This window comes from Ambystoma mexicanum, chromosome 14 (assembly GCF_040938575.1).
Source record: "Ambystoma mexicanum isolate Mex_15411 chromosome 14, UKY_AmexF1_1, whole genome shotgun sequence".
Lineage (NCBI taxonomy): Eukaryota > Metazoa > Chordata > Amphibia > Caudata > Ambystomatidae > Ambystoma > Ambystoma mexicanum.
In genome coordinates this window covers 435052198-435067045 of record NC_090940.1, presented here as the reverse complement: position 1 = coordinate 435067045, position 14848 = coordinate 435052198, and the positions used below count along the sequence as shown (strand labels likewise).

General features: G+C 50.6%; 1 protein-coding gene across 4 annotated transcripts in view; it reads left to right on the top strand.

Annotated features, from left to right (window-relative positions):
• Positions 1-14848, top strand: part of LTBP2 (latent transforming growth factor beta binding protein 2) — a 1918131-nt gene that overhangs the window by 1013174 nt on the left and 890109 nt on the right. For all 4 annotated transcript variants that reach the window (XM_069637635.1, XM_069637634.1, XM_069637633.1 and 1 more), the window contains exon 8: positions 7134-7236. In XM_069637635.1, the coding sequence (XP_069493736.1) occupies positions 7134-7236 (103 nt within the window). The remainder of the gene's footprint in view (positions 1-7133; positions 7237-14848) is intronic.

Below are 14848 nucleotides of genomic sequence, written 5' to 3'. Positions count from 1 at the left end.
TTCCCCATCATCTCTACCTGAAGTGACTTCACATCTAAACCATTTGCATCTCCAGTTCACCACAAGGTCCCACCCCTCCACAGTTGCCCCTTCCTCTCTCCCTGAAGTGACTTCACATCTGAACCACGTCTACATGCATCTCCAATTCATCACAAGTGCCCCCTCTCCACAAGTGCCCCTTCCTCTCCCCCGGAAGTGACTCCACATCTGAACCAGACCTGCCCTGTCTTATGAACCACGTGCATCTCCAACTCACCACAAATGCCTGCCTCTCCACAAGTGCCCTTTCCTCTTTCCCTCAAGTGACTCCACATCTGAATCAGACATGTCACGTCCTATGAACCACATGCACCCTCAGCTCACCACAAATGCCTTAATCTTCACAAGTGCCCCTTCCTCTCTCCCTTAAGTGACTTCACATCTGAACCAGACCTGCCCTGTTTTATGAACCATGTGCATTTCCAATTCATCACAAATGCCCGCATCTCCACAAGTGCCCTTTCCTCTCTCCCTCAAGTGACTCCAAATCTGAACCGGACATGCCACGTCCTATGAACCACATGCACCCTCAGCTCACCACAATTGCCTAACTCTTCAAATGCCCCTTCCTCTCTGCCTCAAGTGACTCCACATCTGAACCAGACATGCCACGTCCTATGAACCACATGCACCCTCAGCTCACCACAAATTCCTACCTCTTCAAAAGTGCCCCATCTTCTCTACCTGAAATGACTTCTCATCTAAACCATGTACATCTCCAGTTCACCACAAGTTCCCACCCCTCCACAGTTGCCCCTTCCTCTCTCTCTGAAGTGACTTCACATCTGAATCACGTCCACATGCATCTCGAATTCATCACAAGTGCCCCCTCTCCACAAGTGCCCCTTCCTCTCCCCCGGAAGTGACTCCACATCTGAACCAGACATGCCATGGCCTATGAACCTTGTGCATCTCCAACTCACAACAAATGCCCATGACTCGACAAGTGCTCCTTCCCTTCGTCTGTACCTGAAGGGACTCCACATCTGAACCATGTGCATCTCCAACTACCACAAGTTCCCGCCTCTCCACAAGTGCCTCTTCCTCCTCTCCCGCTAAAGTGACTTCACATCTGAACCAGACGCACTCCGTCCTATGAACCGCGTGTATCTCCAACTCACAACAAACACCCGCCTCTCCACAAGTGCTCCTCACTGTTCTCAAACATTTGTTCTCCACCTCTTACTCGCAACTGCCCTCCTTTCTCAGCTGTTGTATGAGCTGCAGGTGCCACGTTAATTGGGCCTGCGTGGCTTGAGTCCCATCAATAATAATGCTCCAAGGGCTGGGACAGTCTGCCTTGAAACCACAGGGGTGGCGCTTATACAACTGTGGTTGGCCTCGAAACTGCGTCCTCTGTCTGGGAAACTTCTGCTATCCAGGGCGGATGCCATGCGTAGGTGTGAACTTGTGCTTCTCCTCGCTCGGATGCTCACGTGCTTCCCACATCGTGAATTTGTCTAGTTTCTCTCAATTTGTGCATTTGATTCTTATTCAGCTTGCCACCTGCCTATGCCTCCTTATCTTGACCTTTCAGAGACAGGATATTCTGTTCTAAAGTTTCAATTATATGTAGCTACTGTTTGTTCCTTCTATTGGTATGACTTTGGCTTCTCCTGGCACAAGTTGCATCTGCCGAGTTTCAATTCAGCCGTCTCTTCTCGTTTTGCTAGAATATGAATTTCTGCTCATTCAGGCTTTAGTAACCTGGGTTGATTCTGCTTTGTTTGCAAAGTGGAGTTACACTTATAATACTGTGCTTTGTTTTGAGGTAGATTATGTATAATGGCGCTTGCCACACTATTCTTCTACATAGTATTGCAAGCTGCATCGTTTTCTTAGCTTTCACGTGGTTCCAAGCATATGTACAAATGTTAGCTGGTTGAATATCTTCATCCTGTTTACAGCTTAAGCTTCTTTGTATTTCAACATTGTTCTCCCCTTTTAGGTTCACGATATCCTTATTCATGGCGTTTCATCTCTGGGGGTCATTCTCGGGTTGTCCTTTCTTCTACTTGTACATCAGTCTGGGTCCTCGTGACATCACCATTCATCTTCTATTAAGACCTTTTTGGTTTCTTCTGGGGCTGTACTTAGGCAATCTTCCTTTCGTCTCATTTGCTGGTAAGGTTTCCTTAATGGATACCTCACTGTCATTGGTTTTCTTGGTATTGGTACTTCAATAGGTGTTGCTCTTCTGATAGGTACTGGGCAGAGCCCTACTACGGCTATCTGCTGATTTATCTGCTCATTATACGTCACATATTTTGGTGTGAACGTTCCTGGTACTTCAAAATGGGTGACTGGAGTGCAGGCTTTATTTGGGACCTCCTCTACAGTGGGGTGTGAGGCGTGATGGAGCGTGAAGTACTCAGCCAGGCCTGGTGGTCAGGCTCAGATCATGTGGCATAAGCGTACCGTTTGATAAGGTGGAAAACTAAAACTGCACAAGAATATTAAATGACGTGTACTAAAGTTGATAGGTCTTAAAAGCTCTGTTTCTGCATACTCTGAGAAGTACGACGGGGACTGAAATAATTATGTCAGGTAAAAAAGGTGTGCAGTGGTTCTTCGATGTTACTAGCGTTAGTGCTCTTTAGAATTTTTTTAAAGGCTGGGGATATTACACAGGTTCGTCCTTCTCCCCCGAAACTAGTGCTCATCCTGCTCCCTCACACCGTCTCAGGCATTCCAGGCACTCAGACACAAATAATAAACAAAGCCAGAAGTGGGCTGTAAAAGCGCTGTAATGCTAAAACACACAACAGGCTCTGGAGGGCTGCATTCGACTCTGCCCCCTGCCAGGCCTGGCTCATCCTTTTGTACAAATCACAAGAACAGAGAGAGAGAAAACATATTTTGTAACTTCAGATTGTCTTTACAAGGCAGGCTCTTATTGACCTTGGGACTTCAGCCAGCAGCTTCAGAACTGTGTACGTTCTCGAAGAGGGATGGCTATGGATGCCCATCTCTGAGGCCTGGTTGTGCTCTGGTTGTGCTCTGCGACATCTGCTTTCATGGCTGTTAGATGTTTAGGCCAGTCCTAATGCCAAATCATTAGGCGAGTCTTTCTGCTTCAGATGTGATGTATCTCAAACCAAAAGAAAGTGCATAATCAAAAATGTACCTGGTAACAGGGGACACGCCCCTGTTTCCAGAGCTTGTGGTGCAGAGACGTTGGGAGTGCAGGCGAGGGAAGGCTAGTACAAAGGTTACTGTTCAATAAAAGTAATTGCAAGCAGAAAGGAATCCTGTGAAATAATTCCTAACACCAAACTTTCCATAAGAAAGAATTTTCAAGACTTAAGTGGCCGTAACCTGCATTTTCAAGCATATAATCGTGATTGACGTTAGCGACTCCTTGGTTTTTTCATATAAGCAGGGGCGGTGGGTGGGGGTAAAATCAGAAAAGGGATTGTTTGCAAGAAATGAGGATGATCACGGGTGCCACTTGAGACTGACAGTGTCACCACTGGCTAGGAGTCCCAGAATCAAGCTCTTCTCGAGAAGATGATTTCCTCTGCTGGTGGCGAAGGTTCCACGTGTTTTTAACAAGGTCACTTTCCTCGTTTGCACATTAATCATGCCTTTTTCCCTATGGTCGTTTTGCTCGAATTATTCTTTTTAAATGGGGGGTTTCTCCCCCAATTCTACATCTAACCCACACCCCACCACATCACTCTGCCAGCCACTACCCCCCAAACCTCCAACCCCAAACGCAGAACATAAATATATTTAAACAAAATGTCAACCAAAACGGCCATGGGGAAAAAAGCACCAATAATGTGCAAACGAGGAAAGTGACCTTGTTAAAAACACGGTATAAGAGTGGCGAGGCACTAGGCGTGGGTGTCCCGTCAGGCTGCCCCCTCCCCCTCCCGCGATTGATGCCCTCTACCCCTTATATTGAAAGATACAACAGAATTTTCGGCACAATGGCATTCCTAAGGAGCACCATGATTGCATCTGCTCTAAACTCTTGCTCTGATGATCACAGTCGATACCTGCCTCCCTGCTCCTGCCCCAAGCCCTGACTCAACCAGGCCTTGAAACATAGAAGTCTTGCCTGCCTGCTTCTTTTCATTTACAGATTGAGAAAATAAAGCTAATATCATACATCATTTGATCAATATGTTTCAATAATGATTTGTATTTTGTCAGATATTTTTATTATGTGATTTGCAGACTGTTATCTCTAAAAAACAAAATATTATTTCCGTCCTTAGAAACCAGACGTTCACACATATCAGTACCAATTAGTGCTAGTTAGATCTGTGGTCAAGTGCCTAAATTACAAACTGGGACCAGATCCCAGCTTCACTTCTTGACCAGTGAGACAGTAATTGAATCTCACTGTGCCTCACCTGGCACAATTAGTTTGTAGTGCATGCTATTAAAATAACTCACTAATGGTTTACTAGACTAGAGTATAACCTTGGCAAAACCATACATGATGGCTAACAGTGTAAATGTATTTTGTTAGAGCATATTAACCAAAGAAATGTGTTTTTTCCAAATGTGTGGGTCACCCTGAGGACTGTGGTTGCAATTGTTGCTGCTGACAGTTGTTTCAGTAAATTAAATATGGGGCTTTTGGCTCTAGTTATTCTTCTAAGAGCTGGACTGATAGCGGGAGACTGTGCACACCACTAGAAAAAAAAGAGACTGAGCCAACCCAGGTGGGCAGGGAGAGATTTAACGCTTAGCTACGAAGAGAGAAGGAGACTCAGCAAATCCCTAGAAAAAAGAGAAACTCAGCAGACCAGCTGGGTAGAGAGGGATTGCACACCCAGATGGGTATTCAGTCGGTCAGTCAGTCAGCTTTATTACGGCGTTAGCCAAAAAGCAGCAAATAATACAATAACATTTAAGAAGATGTGTAGCATGACTGAGATGATTAAAACACCAGAACAAGCTCACAGATAAAATCCATAAAACATTAAGTAGACAATTGTGCAAATCTGCAGATGAAAGATCTTATAAGGTCTCACAGTGAGACACGTGCAACATTCACAGGTAGTGCTAAATAAAGGACTAATTAAAAGATGGTTCATTCCATCACACTTGGCTTCACCATGCCTTGTGAATATGATATGAAATGTTATTTATAGCGCGCTGAATACCCAGAGGTTTCTAAGCGTGGACCCGGGGATCAAACCTGTGTTGCTCCGTGTCGTTTTGCTACCAAGGCGAGCACATTGCCCCGAAGCTATCGTCCCAAGACTGCAAATTATCCTGTTACTGGCATCCTTGCAATAGTTTAGTGCATCCCCAACGTGGCGAACTCCAGCTAATCTGAGAAGTGGAAACACATGTTTCTCTCAATAGCCTTTGCTATCTGGTCTCCCCTGATAAAAGTTCCTGCAGGCTGGGTAAGGCAAGGCAAATGGACTCAAGTTCCCAGAGACAGGAAAGTGAGACAATATGATAGGTCACTTATAATGCGCTTAATACCTAGAGGTTTCTAAGCGCGGACCCGGGGATCGAACCCGTAATGCTCCGTGTCGTCTTGCTTCCAAGGCGAGCACGTTGTCCCTAAGCTATCCTCCCGGGACTGCAAAGTATACCGTTGCCATGTAACTGGCATACTTGCAATAGTTTAGGGCACCCCCAACATTGGCGAACTCCGGCTAATCTGAGAACTGGTAACACATATTTCTCTGGATAGCCTTCGCAGAAGAACAAAAAATGGCTGATGGATTGTTCCATTGCCAGGCAGACCAGGCACGCTTTGCCCCTTGACTCTCGCCAATTCTGCCTGAAAGATGCCACCTTTACGATGTTAAATCGAAACTGGATGTATAAGCACCTGGCACACCGTGCACTAATCCTGTCCAAATAGGGCTCCAACCCAAAATTAGATTTGCACTGTAAATAGTGTGACCCTGTGCTAAAAGTGGTACATTCCTCTAATAGCCTGTGAGGGAACAAATGCCTCCTGCCAATTTAATCTGGCCTCGTGGCGCTTGTCATCAGTTCACGGGACCTCCAGTACTGATCCATGTTGCATTTAAACAATTATGTGTTCAGGTAGGTAGATACTGACTGGGACCAGGCGGGTAGAGCCAGATGGGACGCACAGCTGGGTTGAAAGTGGGCACAAACCTAGGAAAAGAAGAGAATCTGCAAGACCAGCTGGATAGAGGGACTACGCACACAGCTAAATAAAAAGGAGGCTAGGTGCACCACTAGAAACAAGAGACAGTGTAGCGGGGCAGAGACTGGGCAGGACCAGCTGGGTAGAGAGAGATTGGGCACACAGCTGGGCCACAGGAAGGTGAGTGGGCACACCACTAAAAATAGAGGCTGAGCAAGACAGCAGGGAAAAGAGACAGTGTAGCGGGGCAGAGACTGAGCAGGACCAGCTGGGTAGGGAGAGATTGGGCACACAGCTGGGCCACGAGAAGGTGAGTGGGCAAACCACTAAAAATAGAGGCTGAGCAATACAGCAGGGAAAAGAGACAGTGTAGCGGGGCAGAGACTGAGCAGGGCCAGCTGGGTAGAGAGAGATTGGGCACACAGCTGGGCCACGAGAAGGTGAGTGGGCACACCACTAAAATAGAGGCTGATCAACACAGCTGGGAAAAGAGACAGTGTAGCGGGGCAGAGACTGAGCAGGACCAGCTGGGTAGAGAGAGATTGGGCACACAGCTGGGCCAAGAGAAGGAAAGTGGCCACACTACTAAAATAGAGACTAAGCAAGACCAGCAGGGAAGAGAGACAGGGCACACAGCCTTGCAGAGGGGATGAGACTGGGCACACCTGTAGAACAAAATAAACTTGTCAAGATAGCTGGATAGACAGAGATTGGCACAGCTGGGTAGAGAATAGAAAACTGAGTTCAGCATTAGGGGAAAAAAGAGACTGAGCAAGGCCAGCTGGGTAGAAAGAGATTGCGCACACAGCTGGGCAGACAGATGGTGACTGGGCACAAGAGACTGGGCGTGCAGCAGGGCAGGGAGTCTGCACAGACGGGAGGGGAGGGAGATGAAGTGGGCCGCGGGATAGAGCCTGAGCGGGTGGAAGGGCAGAGAGTAATGCCCCCCCTTTGGCCATCCGTCACTCATGCCTTCATATGTTTCTTTGCCATGCAGTGTGGTCACCCTCTTCCAGGACTCACGAGGCAGGACGACTGCTGTGGCAGTGTTGGTGTATCCTGGGGAGTGAACCGGTGCACACTGTGTCCTTCAAAACGAGGTAGGTGCAGTCAGAGCATGGCATGTGGAATGTGAGGAGAGGTGCAGTCAGAGCGTGGCATGTGGAATATGAGGAGAGGTGCAGTCAGAGCATGGCATGTGGAATGTGAGGAGAGGTGCAGTCAGAGCGTGGCATGTGGAATGTGAGGAGAGGTGCAGTCAGAGCGTGACATGTGGAATGTGAGGAGAGGTGCAGTCAGAGCATGGCATGTGGAATGTGCGGAGAGGTGCAGTCAGACCCTGGCATGTGGAATTTGAGGAGAGGTGCAGTCAGAGCATGGCATGTGGAATGTGAGGAGAGGTGCAGTCAGAGCATGGCATGTGGAATGTGAGGAGAGGTGCAGTCAGAGCATGGCATGTGGAATGTGAGGAGAGGTGAGGAGAGGTGCAGTCAGAGCGTGGCATGTGGAATGTGCGGAGAGGTGCAGTCAGACCCTGGCATGTGGAATGTGAGGAGAGGTGCAGTCAGAGCGTGGCATGTGGAATGTGAGGAGAGCTGCAGTCAGAGCGTGGCATGTGGAATGTGAGGAGAGGTGCAGTCAGAGCGTGGCATGTGGAATGTGAGGAGAGGTGCAGTTAGAGCGTGGCATGTGGAATGTGAGGAGAGGTGTAGTCAGAGCGTGGCATGTGGAATGTGAGGAGAGGTGCAGTCAGAGCGTGGCATGTGGAATCTGAGGAGAGCTGCAGTCAGAGCGTGGCATCTGTAATGTGAGGAGAGGTGCAGTCAGAGCGTGGCACTGGAATGTGAGGAAAGGTGCAGTCAGAGCGTGGCATGTGGAATGTGAGGAGAGGTGCAGTCAGACCCTGGCATGTGGAATGTGAGGAGAGGCAGTCAGAGCATGACACGTGGAATTTGAGGAGAGGTGCAGTCAGAGCATGGCATGTGGAATGTGAGGAGAGGTGTAGTCAGAGCGTGGCATGTGGAATGTGAGGAGAGGTGCAGTCAGACCCTGGCATGTGGAATGTGAGGAGAGGCAGTCAGAGCATGACACGTGGAATTTGAGGAGAGGTGCAGTCAGAGCATGGCATGTGGAATGTCGGGAGAGGTGTAGTCAGAGCGTGGCATGTGGAATGTGAGGAGAGGTGCAGTCAGAGCATGGCATGTGGAATGTGAGTAGAGGTGCAGTCAGAGCATGGCATGTGGAATGTCGGGAGAGGTGCAGTCAGAGCATGGCATGTGGAATGTGAGGAGAGGTGCAGTCAGAGCGTGGCATGTGGAATGTGCGGAGAGGTGCAGTCAGACCCTGGCATGTGGAATTTGAGGAGAGGTGCAGTTAGAGCGTGGCATGTGGAATATGAGGAGAGGTGCAGTCAGAGCATGGCATGTGGAATGTGAGGAGAAGTGCAGTCAGAGCATGGCATGTGGAATGTCGGGAGAGGTGCAGTCAGAGCATGGCATGTGGAATGTGAGGAGAGGTGCAGTCAGAGCGTGGCATGTGGAATGTGCGGAGAGGTGCAGTCAGACCCTGGCATGTGGAATTTGAGGAGAGGTGCAGTTAGAGCGTGGCATGTGGAATGTGAGGAGAGGTGCAGTCAGAGTGTGGCATGTGGAATCTGAGGAGAGCTGCAGTCAGAGCGTGGCATCTGGAATGTGAGGAGAGGTGCAGTCAGAGCATGGCATGTGGAATGTGAGTAGAGGTGCAGTCAGAGCATGGCATGTGGAATGTCGGGAGAGGTGCAGTCAGAGCATGGCATGTGGAATGTGAGGTGAGGTGCAGTCAGAACGTGGCATGTGGAATGTGCAGAGAGGTGCAGTCAGACCCTGGCATGTGGAATGTGAGGAGAGGTGCAGTCAGAGCATGGCATGTGGAATCTGAGGAGAGCTGCAGTCAGAGCATGGCATGTGGAATGTGAGGAGAGGTGCAGTCAGAGCGTGGCATGTGGAATGTGCGGAGAGGTGTACTCAGACCCTGGCATGTGGAATTTGAGGAGAGGTGCAGTTAGAGCGTGGCATGTGGAATGTGAGGAGAGGTGCAGTCAGAGTGTGGCATGTGGAATCTGAGGAGAGCTGCAGTCAGAGCGTGGCATCTGGAATGTGAGGAGAGGTGCAGTCAGAGCATGGCATGTGGAATGTGAGTAGAGGTGCAGTCAGAGCATGGCATGTGGAATGTCGGGAGAGGTGCAGTCAGAGCAAGGCATGTGGAATGTGAGGAGAGGGTTGCAGTCAGAGCGTGGCATGTGGAATGTGAGGAGGGGGTATACGTCTGCCACGCGTGCTGCAGAGTAGAGTCCATCCGTCAGTGTGGACATTGGAGATCTGCCCCGGTTCTCTGCTGGTTGAGTGTGCAGTCTGGATTGTTTGAGCTTCCTCTTGGTCCCTGTGACTTTGCCATATGTAAGGTGATGTCACAGGGTTAGCACTTGGATGGGCGCCATGCATGCAGGAGAGGGCTACTGTGTTTCTGATGGCAGGCGGCCGCTGCTTCATTGCAAATCCATGTTGTGTAGGGAAGTTCCAGTGCTAGGTCCACGTGCACTGCTAAGGTAGGGTGACCAGATTTCCAAAATGAAAAACCGTGACGACCAACAACATAAAAGAGGCACTACCTCATTGCAGTCCACCAACTACCGCCCATCCCCAAACACGCCCCCACAACCACCACCAAATCATATTTTCAGCACTTCTCCATTCTATAAAGTGTACATGATCTCATTTGCGCAGTTTTGTCTGTGAATCTTGTCATGTGCATTCAAAACAGGCGTTTACTCTAATTGATATTACATGGCTTGCTGTACAACCATTTCCAAGCCAGTCTCTGTGGCACAGTCAGTAAGTGTACGGACTTGTACCTGAAAGGTTGGGGGTTCGAGCCAATCCTGAAAGTGTTGTGAAAGTATTTACAATTTTAATTACCGTAGCCAACCATGCAAACCCCGGACAGGCTTTCTAAAATGAAAAAACTCCCGGGACCCCGGGATGGAGGGGTGATTTCCCCGGACTGTCCCGGGAAAACCGGGATGTCTGGTCACCCTTGTGTTTGCAGCCGTTAATACGCGGGCCTCTCGTTCCTACACTCTCCGAATAACCAGTCTGAAATGCACACACACACACCTAACGTCGTAGCACTTCATAACAAGGGTGTTTGGGATTACCACGAAACATGCCGCCATGGCACTGCTGCGGGTTCCTGGCGGGGTAGAAGGATAGCTCTGCGCGGCATTCTCGGAGGGTCCGCGTCACGTGTACCAGCGGCGGCGCCATTTCTCTCTTGTTTTGCTCCGCAGTGCCAGCAGGTCCCCAGCCTTAGACCACCTGTAAGCCGAGGCGGTCTGCGATTCATTTGTAAAATTACAACTTGTTTTCATTAAAATGCTCGCCAGATACAGCCAATCATCTTTCAGACAGTTGCTCTTGGAAGTCAGCATGACCGTTTGGATTCACGCCTGAATGTGACGAGAGCACAGATACGGAAGAGCTGAATCACTTCCATTCATAGGTCTAAATCTGCTTAAGAACACATTCTCTCTGGACTTCCCCCTCCCCAAAGACTTCCCCCACGATGCAGAGCAGTTCAATGAAATGGCCCCAACAAAGGTGTAAAGCGCTATACAAACACACAACATAATATACCCATATGTCGGGTGCTTCCCACGGCCCTCACCCTGTCCCTTACCTGGCTTTCATACTGGTCATGTAAGCAAGGGGTTAAAAGAGCGCCTACACTGCCAGCCCAGGGGTTACTATCTGCATGCACATATCACATCACTTGCCTCATCCGGGTGTTAAGATGAGAATCACGGGAGAGTTGCGTACCTGAATTCCTGGTTGATCTCGACGGGGCAGCCAGACTGACGAGAAGATCATGTGACACAAGCAACCAGCCTCTCCACCACCCAGAATGGATACTGGGTAGAAGATGGGCCGACTCCCAACGCCACAAGCTGGTTTCAGTGACGTCTGGGCTGTGCAAGCACAGACCGGAGAAGTTGAAGGAGATAATCCTTGATGAGGCGAGGCTCCGGAGTTCAAAGATGGGAGAGCAGGACTCCAGAAGCTAGCACTGGCTGTTAGAGAAGTTGAGAGTCCCAAAGAGTGGGAGTCGTACTCCCGTAGCTGGCAATGGATGTTCTGGTGACGAGAGTCCCAAAGAGTGGGAGCAGTACTCCTGTAGCTGGCAATAGATACTGTGGTGACGAGAGTCTGAAGATGTGGGAGCCTATTCCCGTAACTCACACTGATGCGGTGGTGATGAGAGTCCAAAGGTGTGGGAGCAGTACTCCCGTAGCTGACACCGGAGGCTGTGGTGGTTAAAGGCCAAAGGCGTGGAATCCGTGCTTCTCTAGCTGGTACCAGAGGCCGTGAAGATGAGAGTCCAAAGGTGTGGGAGCAGTACTCCCGTGGCTGACACTGGAGGCTGTAGGGATGAGAGACCAAAGGCGTGGAAACAGTCCCAAGAGAGTCACTGGGGAACCACTGAGAAGGGGTCTGGCCAGGGAGGAGAGGAAGGGGAAGGCAGGCAGGTAAACTAAGGCTGGCAAGGGAGAGGAACCAGGAATAGAAGGGAAAACTAGCTAGGTCCTGGGGAGAAGACCTGGAAGGGGACCAGAACTGGTCCTAGGAAAAACCAAAATGGCAGCAGGCAGGAGGAGAAGGAGAGCTGAGGCAGAAGTCTTGGGCTGGGCCCCACTGGGCGAAGCAAAGGAGAACGAGTACACGATCCGGAACAGAACGTGTTGAGACGCGATCTGCTCCCTACCGCGCCTCCCCCTTTATGGGCCGCCAGCGCCCGCGAGGCCCGGAGCGCAAGCCTGATCGTTGCTAAGCGCCGGCGGACCCAGAACGAGGCTTGAGCAGCAAGCCGCTCCGAACCTGGGCAACCGCCCCACGGCGCATGCGCGGGACCGTGACCGCGGTCTCTGACGCACACGTCGAGGAGCTGCAGCCCATGTCCCCGGAACTCTCCTCCCGGCGCCTCCCCAAGCGCGAAAGCGCGAATAGAGGCGCCAGGGAGGAAGAGCGCGAGCAGCGAACCTCAGTCTCCCGGTAAGCGTGACACTGGGGTTGGTAGGATGGGCAATTTTGTGCCCATTGATGTATACCTCATTTACACTCTTGCTGAGATGCACTGCAGGTTTTATGCCCATGCAGTGCCCTCATCCAAGTGGGCGGATTTCCTTGCCCTCCTGACCGCTCCACTTGACTTGCTGCGGTGGGCTCTTTGAGGAGGGGAGGTTGTGCTGACATGGTGGCGGCGACAGATAAACCGACTGCAAGTTTCCTTAATTGCCTATTTTCAAGCTGCGCCATCGGCATGCCGCCATATTTGTTGGTGCTTCTTTGGTGGGGCCGCAGTTTGGCTGGAACTGGGACACTGTCAGGCCTTTCACCCAGACCGCACAGGTAGGCCTTGCTTTCAAGCACCCTTTGGCTTTCAGTCTGTCCCTGCCTCGCATGGTCACTTTTCACCCCCTATTAGGTTAGGGTGGGCAACTTTCTAATTGCTATTTAAGGTAATGGTAATGCCAATGTCCTTGTAAAGTTATGGTCATGTTTTCAGATGGTAAATGCAGCACCCGCAATGCCCACTTTCATACTTGCCAACATTCTCTGACCAAAAAGATGTAGGACTTTTCAAGTTTCAAAAATAATAATTCGCACAACAGTGACATCACAGGAAAATACAAAACATACAGCACAACATGGAAAGATGTTCAAATTTTTCAAATGTATCAATCTTAATGGTAAATTAACACCAAATTAATGTACACAGAAGGTAATCACACAGAGCTGGAAGGCAACGTTTGCCAGTGCTCTGTAGCAGCAGCAGCAGCAGCCTGGGCAATAGGCAATCCTGCAGTGCAAGTTGAACACTGAATGACATGGAGACTGATACCGGCCTCAGTGTGATAGGCAGATGCTGTGTGATGGTGGTACGCTCTGCCACTCGCCTTCACTGGTGCTTCACCTAAGGGCTGTCCCGGCCACAGTGCAGGGCAGAGTCACGATGCTGTCAGGTCAGTGCATTGTTCTGAGCCCAATCTAAGTAACCACCTACCAGCCCACTGCACAGACAGACACATTAATGTGTTGCATGCTTTGTCCTGCAGCCTGCCTCAGAGTCACATACATCACCTGCCACTGTGAAAAGCAGTAGGCCCCTATGCTCTCCCGCTCTGGGTCTGCCCCAGGATCACAGGAGCGGCGCATTGCCTCAGAAAGTTCTGTAGCGTGCTGTCAAGGACTCCATGAAAAAAACTAACACAACTAGACAGAAGTGCAGTGAACTAGACACCTTACATAGATGCAGCAGCCAGAAAAGTCTTTCGCCCACAGAGTCAAGGTTGACAGGCTCCTTCTGTTCTTGGGCAGGGCGTGTTTTACCATCATGCTCATGCGTTTAATGACATTTTATTTGTGTCTCACTGAGTGCAGTTTGCCCCTTCTGCTTGTGTAGTAGACATCCAGCAGCACAGTGTCTGACATCACTTTATAGTGAGATTTTTATTTTTATTAAACTGAGCCTGCACCCCTGGATTGTAGGCGCCTTGTCAATTGGTTCACATCAGAGTGAGGCAGAGGGGGGAGTCACCGGAGTCTGGAAAGGCTGCCCGGGCCCATCTGGTTCCCATCATTGCCCAAGCCTCCAGTCACATCCGTTCATGTCCAAGTCCGTGTTTTGGGCTCTTTTTGGATCAGCTAATTCATTTCATGATTCAGTTATTTTATTTATTTTGGGAGTTTACAGCACTTCTGCTTCACTCCAGGGGCTTCGAAATACCTCACAAAAGTTCCTGAGCCGAAGCCGACACTGGTCAGGAGCCCAGCACCGGCACTGGGTACCAGCAAGCTGCAGACTAGCAGAAGGCTTTCCTGAGACGGAACCGTCTCTGGTCAGGAGTCCAGCACCGGCACTGGGTACCAGCTCGCTGCAGACTAGCAGAAGGCTTCCCTGAGCCGAAGCCGTCGCTGGTCAGGAGCCCAGCACCGGCACTGGGTACCAGCAAGCTGCAGACTAGCAGAAGGCTTTCCTGAGCCGGAACCGTCTCTGGTCAGGAGCCCGGCACTGGGTACCAGCTCGCTGAAGACTAGCAGAAGGCTTTCGTGAGCCGGAGCATCTCTGGTCAGGAGCCAGCACTAGGTACCAGCTCGCTGCAGACTAGCAGCAGGCTTTCCTGAGCCGGAGCCGTCTCAGGTCAGGAGCCCAGCACTGGGTAGCAGCTCGCTGCAGACTAGCAGAAGGCTTTCCTGAGCCGGAGCCGTCTCTGGTCAGGAGTCCAGCACTGGCGCTGGGTACCAGCTCGCTGCAGACTAACAGAAGGCTTTCCTGATTCGGAGCCCTCTCTGGTCAGGAGCCCAGCACCGGCACTGGGTACCAGCTTGCTGCAGACTAGCAGAAGACTTTCCTGAGTCGGAGCCATCTCTAGTCAGGAGCCCAGCCCCGGCACTGGGTACCAGCTGGCTGCAGACTAACAGAAGGCTTTCCTGAGCCGGAGCCGTCTCTGGTCAGGAGCCCAGCAACGGCACTGGGTACTAGCTTGCTGCAGACTAGCAGAAGGCTTTCCTGAGCCTGAGCGTCTCTGGACAGGAGCCCAGCACCGGCACTGGGTACCAGGTCGCTGCAGACTAGCAGAAGGCTTTCCTGAGCCGGGGCGTCTCCAGTCAGGAGCCCAGC